At 40.6% G+C, this 13,584-nt stretch overlaps 1 protein-coding gene across 2 annotated transcripts; it reads left to right on the top strand.

Moving 5' to 3' along the window:
• Positions 1-62: 62 nt before the first annotated feature.
• On the top strand, positions 63-12,452 carry LOC138784003 (tissue factor pathway inhibitor 2-like). 2 transcript variants are annotated; one of them, XM_069959414.1, is made up of 6 exons: positions 63-342; positions 1,816-1,992; positions 5,029-5,103; positions 5,354-5,533; positions 10,569-10,742; positions 11,546-12,452. In XM_069959414.1, the coding sequence occupies exons 1-6, from the start codon at positions 252-254 to the stop codon at positions 11,599-11,601; spliced, it is 753 nt and encodes a 250-aa protein (XP_069815515.1). In that variant the 5' UTR covers positions 63-251; the 3' UTR covers positions 11,602-12,452. The 2 variants fall into 2 exon arrangements, with proteins under 2 accessions (XP_069815515.1, XP_069815516.1); XM_069959415.1 differs by lacking the exon at positions 5,029-5,103 and having other exon boundaries at positions 69-342.
• Positions 12,453-13,584: the final 1,132 nt, after the last annotated feature.

A 13,584-nucleotide genomic window follows, 5' to 3' on the forward strand; every position in this document is an offset into this window, starting at 1 on the left:
TTCGACTGAATTTAACATTGCAAAACTTCTTCCCTCCCTGTTGGGGTGACGTGAGTTTTGCATAAGCGAGGATGAGCAGAGCTGGGATAGTGGTGGGGATGATGTCTCCCCAGAAGGGATGAGTCACTATGGCCACTCCTTCTCCTCTGCTCCAGGCTTCTGCTCTTCTTTGTGTATAAAAGTTCCCTTGGAGCTGAGTCTGTCCATTCCTCTGCATCCAGCTCCGCCTGAAGTCCAGAGTCCACGCTACAATGCAAGTCTATGCTGCCCAGCTCCTGGCCGCTGCCACCCTGTTGGTGCAAGCCATCGCCTTCCCCCAGGATGGAACATCTGCAGCAAGAAGTAAGAGGGATGGGGACTCCACTCACACTCCTCCGCCTCCGCACACAAGGAAGTTTGGGGCTTCCTTTACCCTTCAATTACTTTTCCTTTTTTCTTTTTTTTTTTTTTGCAAAAGTTTCTGCAACTTATAAGCGCTGATACAGAAGTAGCAGAGTTCAACGTGTTACTCAACTATTGCAGAGTGATATAGTTATAGGATGGCAATGCGTCTGACTCAGCTCTGCTACATCTGGATTCTGCATAGGGAATAACATTGTTAGTGCATCTTCCCAGGAGTTCTGTGTAAATATGAGAACGCTGGAACAAACATTCCTACCTTGGAATGCTCCACAATACTCCAGGGGAGGGGGATGGGATAATTGGTTCAAGTCGTGGAAATGAAGAAGACAAGTCGTTGCTGATTTTTTGGTGCCGATCATTGTGATGTTATGGAGGAAAAAGTGGGATAAGACCCAAAAAGTTTCTCTGTACTGTGTAGGGCTTGGTGCACATGGCCGTACCGCATAAGGCAGCAACCGTAACGCATACAGTACCTCCCCGTAGTGCGGATTATTTACTCATGTGAAAACGAATTGTGGCATGTTCTATCAGATCCTATAATATGAAGGTATTCCCACCTAGGAGCATTGCCACAAGGGGAGAATAAGCTGTCATATGGCGACACGTCAGTTTTTTAGGTCTTTTTTAGTGTGAAGTAGGAGTGAGGAGTTTGTTATTTGGTTATAAAGTTGCTTATTATGTGGGATTTTGCATTGCTCTATATGTTCTATTGACTTACAAAGAATGAACTCGGCTCTGCTACATTGTTAGCCTGGGATTTTGGCCGTGTGATAAGGTTGCATCATGGACCCTTATTTATTTTCTGTCTAAGAATGTTAAACAGCTGACGGTTCTCTATCTGTGTACTATGACCTATGACCCCTCCTAATAGCTTGTATCCCATTATACCCCCTCCTAATAGCTTGTATCCCCTTATACCCTCTGCTTATAGATTGAACCCCCTTATACCCCCTCTTAATAGCTTGTATCCCCTTATACCCCCCTAATAGCTTGTACCCCCTTATACCTCCTCTTAATAGCTTGTATCCCCTTATACCCCCCTAATAGCTTGTACCCCCTTATACCCCCTCCTAATAGCTTGTACCCCCTTATACCCCCTTCTTCTACCCTGTACCCCCTTATACCCCCTCCTGATACCTTGTACCCCCTTATACCCCCTCCTAATAGCTTGTACCCTCTTATACTCCCTCCTAATAGCTTGTACCCCCTCATAATATCTTGTACCCCCTCATACCCCCTGCTAATAGCCTGTACCCCCTCATACCCCTCCTAATACATTGTGACCCCTCATACCCCCTTCTGATACCTTGTACCCCTCATACCCCCTCCTTATACCTTGTACCCCCTCATACCCCCTCCTAATAGCTTGTACCCCCTCATACCCCCTCCTAATACCTTGTGATCTTATTGCAGATACGTCGGCCTGTCTTCTCCCCATGGATGATGGTCCCTGTAAGGCCATGCTCCCGCACTATTACTACGACCGCTTCACCCAGACCTGCCAGGAGTTCTTTTACGGCGGCTGCGGTGGGAACGATAACAATTTCGAGACCTTGGAGGATTGTGAAAAGACCTGCTGGAAAATCAAAAGTGAGTTTAACCAGTACTATACATGACTGTACTGTATAAGCAGGGATGGAGCCGGTCCTGGACCACCTAAGAGGGGAGCAGGTCCTAGGTGACTGTACTGTATAAGCAGGGATGGAGCCGGTCCTGGACCACCTAAGAGGGGAGCAGGTCCTAGGTGACTGTACTGTATAAGCAGGGATGGATCCGGTCCTGGACCACCTAAGAGGGGAGCAGGTCCTAGATGACTGTACTGTATAAGCAGGGATGGAGCCGGTCCTGGACCACCTAAGAGGGGAGCAGGTCCTAGATGACTGTACTGTATAAGCAGGGATGGAGCCGGTCCTGGACCACCTAAGAGGGGAGCAGGTCCTAGATGACTGTACTGTATAAGCAGGGATGGAGCCGGTCCTGGACCACCTAAGAGGGGAGCAGGTTCTAGATGACTGTACTGTATAAGCAGGGATGGAGCCGGTCCTGGACCACCTAAGAGGGGAGCAGGTCACTTCATACGTGGGTTGATCGTGCTATAAAATAACCTAAAGGACTTGTCCTAGTTGACTGTAAGCCTTCCGGATAATTCCTTCTAGTGGGTGTAATGTAGTGTGACGGGTGGGATGGGGGCTTTTAGAGCAGGGGTAGGGAACCTTGGCCCTCCAGCTGTTGCACAACTACAACTCCTATCATATCTGGACAGCCAAAGCTTTAGCTGGAGAGCCAAGGTTCCCTACCCCTGATCTACAGTAATGGAGTCATACCCTACCGCTTCTCCCATGGAGATGGCGGCGTGCAGGGATCGGCTGTGTATTTGCCAAATGTTGCCGCCTTATGGAGGAATGACGCCCAAGGCAAGGTTCTCAGTCGGTGGATCAGGCACTTCTGCATAAACTTTACATGTTCTTCTTTCTGTGGGACTCTTTGTACTTTTCCGCCACCTTTCTGCCAAGTTTTCCAATTTTTTATGTCCTCAAGTCCAGGATTGCCAACTGTCTATATATGACAGAGCCCATGGCAGTCCCCAAAGATAAAGGACTGTAGGTAAATGTGTGTAATAGAAATCTATAGCTCTTAGTGACTTTGATTTCCCAGGTGCTTCATGGGGTTGTCTAAAACTCAGTTTTTCTATTGATTTCCTACCAGAAGATCATACAGAGTAACTCTCAGAAATGAGGGTAGTGTGCTTGTGCATAAGTTTTTGGCTCTTTTAAAAGCCTTAGAATTTGACTGGAGATTTTATAGTCTAGCCGGGATCTTCCCAATCTGTAGACGGCTGTTTTGGTCTTTTGCCCTTCCTCAGTACAGGGCAAAGTGTTGGCTTTATTGTGGGATTGATGGTAAAGGTTCTTTGCTAGTCAGCAGCACCTTGCTCTGTACTGATGAGAGGCAAGAACCCTTAAACATCTACAAACGGGTAACTTTGCCCTTTGAGAGAAATTCTTAAATCCCCAGTCATGTTCTAAGGCTTTTAAAGGAGCCAAACATTGATTTGTAGGGGTGTTACATCCAGAGAGCCAGCACTTTTGTATGAGAGTAACTTTACATATCCTTTTATGCAGTAGAAGGTATATAAGACTCCTCCTCAATGGTGAACCTGTTATGGAGTATGAGACGCCAATATCCCATCATCATTAAACCCTCGGCAGTATGGCCTTCAGTTTGAGGCTCCTGGCGCCTAGTAAGTAGCTATGAGGACGGAGCCGCGGCAGTATTAAGTCACGCTACCTCTGCTCTCCTCCCAGGCTTTCTTGGCATCCTAAGTGTCGGGCCTACATGGCTGGGTGAAGGGCGGAGACAGTGGGACTACATACTACTGTGGCTCCACCCCCATGACTACATATGGGGAGCCTTGATAATAACTTGTTGTTTTTAAAATGCTGCAGGCAACTGGACACATCCGGTAGCTACTCTATACCTGGCTGCTATAGGGTAGTGGGGAGAGTCTTACAGATAGTAAGGGTGGATCGTAGTTTTAAAGCGACTCTGTACCCATAATCTGACCCCCCCAAACCACTTGTACCTTCGGATAGCTGCTTTGAATCCAAGATCTGCCCTGGGGTCCGTTCGCAGGTGATGCAGTTATTGTCCTAAAAAACAACTTTTAAACTTGTAGCCCCGTGCCCAACGGGAGTATCTGTGCCCTAACTTTGCACCATCCCTCTGTCCCTCCTCCCCACCCTCTTCATCATTAGGAATGCCACTGAAACATTTTCTCCATGCTGAACACTGCACAGGTGCTTAATGATCCAGCCCATGTGCCGGGCTGCCACAGGTGGGGAATAGGAGGCGATCTGCCTGGAGCATTCCTAATGATGAGGAGGGTGGGGAGGAGGGACGGAGGGGTGGTGCAAAGTTAGGGCACAGATACTCCCGTTGGGCATGGGGCTGCAAGTTTAAAAGTTGTTTTTTAGGACAATAACTGCATCACCTGCCGAACGGACCCCAGGACAGATCTTAGATTAAAAGCAGCTATCCGACAGAGGGGGGTCAGATTGTGGGTACAGAGTCGCTTTAAAGCAGAAGTCCGGTGCTGGTGACTAGTTTTTTATTGGCAGGGGAGGAACATAATAAACTATCATTACTCACCTGTCCCTGTGCCTCTCCAGGGCTGGATCTCCACTCCGAGATCTCTTCTGAGCCCACGTCAGGACCCGGTTGATGGACTGGCTGCTCAGCCAGTCAGTGACTTGGGCGGGACACCCTCCAGTCACCGATTGGCTAATTGGGCTGTCCATCAGCTGGTTTGGCGTTTTTCCCAAACATCATCAGAACTCTGAAGGAAATGCCTTCCAATGAGGGTCCTGCGTGGCGCTTCGTGGGCACGGGGAGAGGTAAGTAGTGGTTTGTTATTATGGCCCCACTGCTGCCAGTTTTTTTTTTAAATGGCCAGACTTTTTCTTTAAACATATCCTAAAAGAAATGCAAGGAGTGCAAAACTCCTTTTCCGGCACCTATAGATGTTAATGGCATTTGGCTGGATCAGTCCACAGCTTTCTTGTCTCCATCTCTGTAGGCCGAATATGACTGGGTGTACAATGATGGGTTGTGTTGGGTTTCTTTCAGATGATTCGCGTATATTTGTTTCTGAAAAAATCTTTCAGTCGACAGCCGAGAACTTACAAAAAGTGGATGAGCTGGGTAAGGTCTGGAGCACTGTGTGTGGCAGGGTCGTCCCGCAAAGGTCCTGGCATATGGAGCAGTTGGCGTAGCTGCCACCATATGTCGTCTTCCAGTGGTAGGGTCCTACTAAAAATCACCCGTCCCTACCCCTTGTGAGCACGCTTCTACGTTGGTCTGTCTTACTTATAATATGTAGTATAAATTATGTTGGTTTTATTAAGCTTTTATTTTATTGACCCTTAGTTTTTTTTTCTTCTACGTTTTATAGAAGTCCCCAAAATTTGCCGAATGGAGCCGGAGCCGGGCCGTTGCCGGGCCTTCCTGAAGCGATTTGCGTTCAACCTGAAGACTATGAAGTGTGAAAAGTTTATTTTTAGCGGCTGCTACGGAAATGATAATAATTTTAGAGATGAAGCCTCATGTCTCGAGACCTGCTCCCCCAAAAGAAGTAAGTGACGTCATTCAACGGCCGGACTTACTCCATATAACAGAATACACACGTAATATCACAGTGTTAGGAATGGTGGAATTATCTTACACATTTCAAAAAAAAAAAAAAAGTGCATAAAAATACAAAATACAATAATATAAAAATAATAACTGAAGGTAAAAGCATGTAAAATATTAAACAGGCCAGGTGACTTAAATGTAACAATTCTCCCCCCAAAATTCCAAAACATTTTATATTTAAGGATTAAGGAAGTGCCATAGAGGCGTCCCATGTGGATTCTATGTGGTCCATAAAGGAGGGGACTGCAAGATGGCGGGATCTTATTTCATGATGATTTTTTGTCCTATTGAGTTGGGGCAAATAATATGATTGCTCGTTCGGTCAACAGAGCTTGCAGGTACCATCATCATGGAGAGGGGAAAAGATTCTGCCAGACTTCTCTGGTGTTGATTTCTTCTCTTATTGCCTGATCCTTTTCTCCCCGACATCATTGGTTACTGGAGGGTATATGGTGTATTTAGCCAACAATAAGCCATTGTGCATAGCCTGCTAGCTTTTGCTTGGTGGTGTTACCTGCAGTGTCTTTATAATGTTTATAATGCATCTCTATCTTCTATCTATCTATCTATCTTCTATCTATCTATCTATCTATCTATCTATCTATCTATCTCCTATCTATCTATCTATCATCTCCTATCTATCTATCTATCTATCTATCTATCTCCTATTATCTATCTATCTATCTCTTATCTATCTATTAATCTATCTATCTATCTATCTATCTATCTATCTATCTATCTATCTATCATCTATCTCCTATCTATCTATCTATCTATCTATCTATCTCCTATCTATCTATCTATCTATCTCATATCTATCTATTATCTATCTATCTATCTATCTATCATCTATCTCCTATCTATCTATCTATCTATCTCCTATCTATCTATCTATCTATCTATCTATCTATCTATCTCATATCTATCTATTATCTATCTATCTATCTATCTATCTATCTAATATCTATCTCCTATCTATCTATCTATTTATCTATCTATCTCCTATCTATCTATCTATCTATCTATCTATCTATCTATCTATCTATCTCCTATCTATCTATCTATCTATCTATCTATCTATCTATCTATCTATTATCTATCTATTATCTATCTATTATGTATCTATCTATCTATCTATTATCTATCTATTATGTATCTATCTATCTATCTATCTTAAAAAAAAAAACCATAATTGGTATAAACAGTATTCATTACATACAATACCAAAGTAATGTCTTCTCGACAACCCCAATGTCCAAAATGGATGTAATAAAAAAACGTACAGATCTGGGCCACCTCTACTATCCAGAGCAGAGAGTTGCCACCATAAAAGCCTATTTTCCTGGCAGACCCAGACCATCATATGAATGGCCACATGTAATACTGTTTTTCCCCAGTAGTGGCCACTGCAGGCAAAATCCACAACCAGCACTAGTAGTCATTTGTGTAGATGGTCGTGTCTTCACCCCCTTATATATAGTCTATACTGGTCACAAAATTAGGGCCCAACTTTGGCATACACGAGGAAAGAGGTCGGAGCTACAGAAAAGAAAAAAAAAAAGGGGGGGGGGGGGGAGAACCACAAACAACAAAAAAAAATCAGTTTTCCCCACAAGCTTATAGGGAAGAAAGTCATGTTTTTTCTATCCTACACCTCAATTGAGGGATTATTCTGCTTCCTGTTATGAGACCCCTTTCTTCTCTGTACCCCGCTGACAGGAGGCAGCCCTGGATACTACAGCTACTGAACAAGGCCAATACATGTTTAAGTGATTCTATTGATGTATATAGTAACTACCCATAGGTGGCACTGAAGAGACAAGTTTCTCTTAGAGGAGAGCTAATTTGCATACTTTTTCCCATGAATCCTTTCCTGTAAACACTCAGTGAGGCTCAGTAGCTCCCCCTAGAGGGGTTGACCTAAAGAGGACTGTATCACTTTAAGAAAGCCATTGTGTACAGTCCTTATCATACGCGCCATGTTTTATTGTGGACGTCTCAATAACATTACCGGCATAGCTGTAGATGATGAGTGGGAGGAATTGTATTGTCTAGATCCGTGTATCTGGGACATCTTACAGGGATGGGAGTCAGAGCTGTGACACAGTTGCTTTCACTAGTTTTATTGCCATGCTTGGACGATATCACTTACCCTTGAGTATAATCTTATTGACTTACTTCTTGTTCACATCATTTGTCATGCATGACTAATACGTGTCTGAAGAATACATTACTCACACTTCAGGCACTGAGAAACAAGATGACACAAAATGTAGATGACCTATTAAGTGTAGGAAACGGCAGCCAATGTTATCAGATACTTAAATCAACTTAATAATTAAGCCAATAATTGTTCGGCCTCAAAATCACATTTTTAAAATATTTTAATTTGATTTAAAGGGGGTTTTCTAGGAGCTCTAATTGGCCTTTCATCAGGATAGACCTGATTGGCCGGATGCACACAGCCAGCACTCCAGCCATTCAGCTCCAGTGTATATACAATGAGCGGGGCTGGAATCAAACAGCTCCATTCATTGTATAGTGGCCGTGCTAAGTACTGCAACCCAGCTTCCATTGAAGTGAAGGGGTAGAAAATCCCCTCCAAAAAACTCCTTTAATAGAAAATGTTCACTAAAGATGAGCAAACCTCCCAAAATAATTTTGGAAAGGAATTGCTGTGAATCAATCATCAATTAGTTCTGATTTGATGGCTGGTTTTGATTTGGCCCAACACTCTCAGAGCACATTTTCACTGAGCAGAGAGGCATACATGACATGCTTAGCCACCCTTAGAACATTTGAAGATCACCCAGGCCAAGTGGATGTAGAGTCTAAGGTGCAATACATAAAGCAGCCCAATACTATCACCAGGCCAGGCACTGATCGACAAGGCAAACAGCTCCTCTACACCCCCTGAAGAAAAACACATAAAAAGTCCCCTGAAGAAAAACACATAAAGAAAATCCCCTAAAGAAAAACACATAAAGAAAATCCCCTGAAGAAAAATGGATAAAGAGTCCCCTGAAGAAAAACGCATAAAGAGTCCCCTGAAGAAAAACATATAGAGAATCCCCTAAAGAAAAACACATAAAGAAAATCCCCTGAAGAAAAATGCATAAAGAGTCCCCTGAAGAAAAACATATAAAGATCCTCTGAAGAAAAACACGTAAAGAGCCCCCTGAAGAAAAACACAGAAAAAGCCCCCTGAAGAAAAACAAATAAAGAGAATCTCCTGAAGAAAAACACATAATGAGCCCCCTGAAGCAAAACACATAAAGAGTCCCCTGAAGAAAAATACATAGAGTGCCCTGAAGAGAAATACATAAAGAGCTCCCTAAAGAAAAACACTTATAGAGCCCCCTGAAGAAAAACACATAAAGAGTCCCCTAAAGAAAAACACAGTCCCTTGAAGAAAAGCCAGTAAAGAGAATCCCCTGAAGAAAAATACATAAAAAGCCCCCTGAAGCAAAATGCATAAACGCAAAAACGCATAAAGAGTCCCCTGAAGAAAAACATATAAAGAGAATCCCCTAAAGAAAAACACATAAAGAAAATCCCCTGAAAAAAAATGCATAAAGAGTCCCCTGAAGAAAAACATATAAAGATCCTCTGAAGAAAAACACATAAAGAGCCCCCTGAAGAAAAACACAGAAAAAGCCCCCTGAAGAAAAACAAATAAAGAGAATCCCCTGAAGAAAAACACATAATGAGCCCCCTGAAGCAAAACACATAAAGAGTCCCCTGAAGAAAAATACATAGAGTCCCCTGAAGAAAAAATACATAAAGAGCTCCCTGAAGAAAAACACTTATAGAGCCCCCTGAAGAAAAACACATAGAGTCCCCTAAAGAAAAACACAGTCCCTTGAAGAAAAACCCGTAAAGAGAATCCCCTGAAGAAAAATACATAAAAAGCCCCCTGAAGCAAAATGCATAAACGCAAAAACGCATAGAGTCCCCTGAAGAAAAACATATAAAGAGAATCCCCTAAAGAAAAACACATAAAGAAAATCCCCTGAAAAAAAATGCATAAAGAGCCCCCTGAAGAAAAACACATAAAGAGTCCCCTAAAGAAAAAACAGTCCCTTGAAGAAAAACCCGTAAAGAGAATCCCCTGAAGAAAAATACATAAAAAGCCCCCTGAAGCAAAATGCATAAACGCAAAAACGCATAGAGTCCCCTGAAGAAAAACATATAAAGAGAATCCCCTAAAGAAAAACGCATAAAGAGCCCCCTGAAGAAAAACACATAAAGAGTTTTCTGAAGAACACATAAAGTGAATTCCCTGAAGAAAAACACACAAAGAGCTCCCTGAAGAAAAATGCATACAGAGTCCCATGAAGAAACCATGTAAAAAGCCCCCTGAAAAAAACAGCCCCCTGAAGAAAAACACGTAAAGAGTCCCCTAAAGAAAAACACATAAAGAGTCCCCTAAAAAAAAATTTGATTTACATATAGATTTTATTTATTTATTTTACAAAATTTGGAGATTCAGTTTGCGCATTTCTAATATTCCCCACTTTTGAAGCATCAGTTATTTTCTCATAATGGCTTAAAGGATAATGTTACAGGACATTCATGCTCCACTAGGAATTCCTAGAATATACAAAGCAGCTCTCTGGTGCCACCTTGTGGTGGCCGCTTCCCTTCAGGACCATACCAGGCCAGTATTCTGCTCCTTGGACAACCCCTTTAAGGATGCCAAGCATTGCATTGAATAGAGGCTATCTCCAAAACATGGCACCAGAGAGTAACTCGACATATCCTTCTTCGATAGTATACTGATTTCAATGAATATCATGTAATACATTAGTTACCCTTTTGGTGGTGCTGCAGGGAAATGTAACACTTGGCACTGGGTTCCATCAAAAAATCACCAAAAACAGGCTTATCCAATATGGAAATAGATTTCTTTTCACATTCTCTAACCTTTCTGCGCTCATGCTTGATAGCGGCTCTTTGGTTTTGTGTTATAGATGCTCCCAGCTTCTGCTATAGCCCCAAGGATGAGGGATCATGCTCTGCCTCTGTATCCCGCTATTATTTCAACATTGAATCCAAAGCCTGTGAAGAGTTTACATACACTGGTTGTGGAGGAAACTCCAATAACTTTGTCAGGATTGAAGATTGTAATAACGTGTGTAAGAAAGGTGTGTGCGGAGATTTAACCAAAATTGTTTAGGTTAAAAAAAAAAAAAAAAAAAAAAAGCAGAAAAATGTCAAAATGACTTGGTTTGATTGCAAATATCGAGGTGAAGCAGAAATGACTTCAAATAAAAATATATTCAAAGGAAATAAAAATTGTACATTTAAAATAATAAATAAAAATTCCTGTAAATTGAATTTATTGAATTTTAATCTGCAAAATAATTTATTTACAGTAATATTAAAATTTTCTAAAAATCTGAAAAAACAAAACAAAAACATTCTTCTCAAACAACAAAAAGTAAAAAACAAAACAAAACATGATATGCGGCTAAACCAAGTTTTCATTTTTCTGGTTTCACAAAAACAATATATTTACTTAGCAATTCATATCAAAATCTATTGTTTTACTTAATATAATATATATTTATTGCTAATTATCAGTATAAATATTCTTACATTTTATAAATTTTTTTTCTTTTTTCCTATTTTTAAACCAGGGATGGATTTATAATGTGTAAGGAGTCGGGAGTTACATGTTGTTACTAAACCAGTTTACTAGTTATTACAAAATTTTTAGAAATTTTACAAAATTTAAAAGTAGTTGTAATTCTGGCTCTATTGTTTTTAATCCAGACCAAATACTTTGCAAATAATAAATTTTAACTTTTGTTAGTCGTTTCAAAATCTTTATGTGATCATATGCATGGAAAATAATAATAATTAATAAAAACGTAAAATCTCAGTTTACAAAACAAAAATTGAAAATTTGTTCCCTAATTTTTTTCAATTATGATTGATTTTTTAGGAAATAAAAAGCCAAGGAATAGGAATCGCATTCGCAAGATGAAGCCACAATCTTGAGTGACGAACGGGGAAGATAACACTTGTATAGGGTCACATTAATGCACTTTCTGTCTTTCGGGATACGTTCGGTGGAGAAGAGCTTGCCTATTGTTGCAATGTATCTAACAGTGGAATATTGTACTTCCAGTTAATACCATGCTGTAAGCGGTAAAAAAAAAAATTGGTACAATTTTTTTATGATTTTGTTGGGATTCTAAGCTAATCGACAATTACATCCCGCCGTAGTGTTCAATGTGAATTAAAAAGCCAAGTGACTCTTTTTGTACAATGTGAACTGTCTCCTTGGCTATACAAACTGTTCCACTTATAGATGGGGCGGTATAGACCTCCAGGCCTCAAAATTTTACTCAATTAACACAATTTTTTTAACAATTTTCTTTTGTAAAACTTAATTTGGACACAAATTTGTCAAAAACATCCAAATTTCTCCAGAAGGTGAAAATTCCAAAAATCTAAAAAGTCTCAAGATCTACTATACTGTTCTTCATAGTTCTAACAAAGTCTGGAAGGACCGATAGGGAAGTAGTCTGGATCTACTCCAGTATATGGGTTTTAGAACCACCCATGTGACTATGCGTCCAGGGGTATGTTATATACTCTCAATATTTTTGTTTAAATTTTGTATATAGTTGTATTTCATAAAAAAATTTAATTTTGAATTTAAAAAACAATACTTCACTTTTTTTTAACATAACCGAAGATAACGGCACTATTGTACATCTGTATATATACTATAGACAAAATGGCTAACGCAGGAGATGCAGTTCTTGGGTGGATTCCCATTCACTGTAATGTCTGTATGTTTTGTATATTAAAAAAAATTAAAATGTTTTTTTTTTCCTCATCAAGTTTGTGCAGAATACTCTGATTTATTTTATAGAATTTAAGAAAATCGTTTCCAATGTCAAAGTTTACGAATAATGCCCTAACATTTTACCCCGCACATGGCTTTAGGAATGTAGTGTATAATGGTATACCTACAGTGCTATAGATTTTATATCAAATTTTGGACCTGCCCCTAACTAGCTTTTCGTTTGGCCGTCCAAGCCCCGGTGCCATTGCTTGCATCTCTAAAGTTTTACTCCAAAAATACCAATATATTGTTTCGCTTTACAAGGAACACCTATCATTCCTAGGGATGAACGAACTGAACTTCAAAAAATGAGAGTCTACAAAAAGTTTGGTTAGTCAAAGAACCATTTTTTCTTCTTTTTTTTTGACGATTTTTTACAATGTAAAGTGACACTGTCCCCCCTTTCTGTATGAGAACTTCTCTACACAGCTCTAAAGCCTAAATTCTGCAGTTTTCATTCCTAACTGTATAATAGATTTCTTGGTCCAGTGAAAAAAACTTTTTATCGTAGGTGGATTGTGCCACCTGGGCGGGGCTTCACAACCACTGTGCCATTTTGCCCCGCCCATATTGGTGCCGCTGTGCCTCACCCCTCTGTGACATCATTGGCGTCTAGAAATCTTTTATAAAGTAATTTAGGCTTTACAGCTGTGTAGAGAAGTTCTCATACAGAAGGGGGGGGGAGGGGCACTTTCTCTTTAATACACATAAAAAAAACTGATCACAGCTGCCTCCAGCCAGCTCAGTAAATCACTGAATTAGGTGACAACACCTAGTGAATGACTAAGTGGGTTGTCACTCCCATCTCAATCAGGAAGGGGAGGCGGCTGCGATCACTGGGGGACAGGTAAGTATTGATGAGTGAACTTGCCGATTGCACAAAAACAGCTAAATGACGACAATCTTTTAGATATTTTATTGTGATTCGTCTAATGTTCAGACCCTCTATCTATCTCTATCTATCTCCTATCTATCTATCTATCTATCTATCTATCTATCTATTATCTATCTCTATCTATCTATCTCCTATCTATCTCCTATCTATCTATCTCCTATCTATTATCTATCTATCTCCTATCTATCTATCTATCTATCTATCTATCTATCTATCTATCTATCTCCTATCT

Source organism: Dendropsophus ebraccatus, chromosome 2 (assembly GCF_027789765.1).
Source record: "Dendropsophus ebraccatus isolate aDenEbr1 chromosome 2, aDenEbr1.pat, whole genome shotgun sequence".
Classification (NCBI taxonomy): Eukaryota; Metazoa; Chordata; class Amphibia; order Anura; family Hylidae; genus Dendropsophus; species Dendropsophus ebraccatus.

Bases quoted from the DNA above. Each gene is read 5' to 3' on its own strand.
- LOC138784003 (XM_069959414.1), top strand. From the start codon at position 252: ATGCAAGTCTATGCTGCCCAGCTCCTGGCCGCTGCCACCCTGTTGGTG. The intron at 343-1,815 runs GTAAGAGGGATG...ATCTTATTGCAG, and splicing joins TGGAACATCTGCAGCAAGAA to ATACGTCGGCCTGTCTTCTC. The intron at 1,993-5,028 runs GTGAGTTTAACC...GGTTTCTTTCAG, and splicing joins GACCTGCTGGAAAATCAAAA to ATGATTCGCGTATATTTGTT.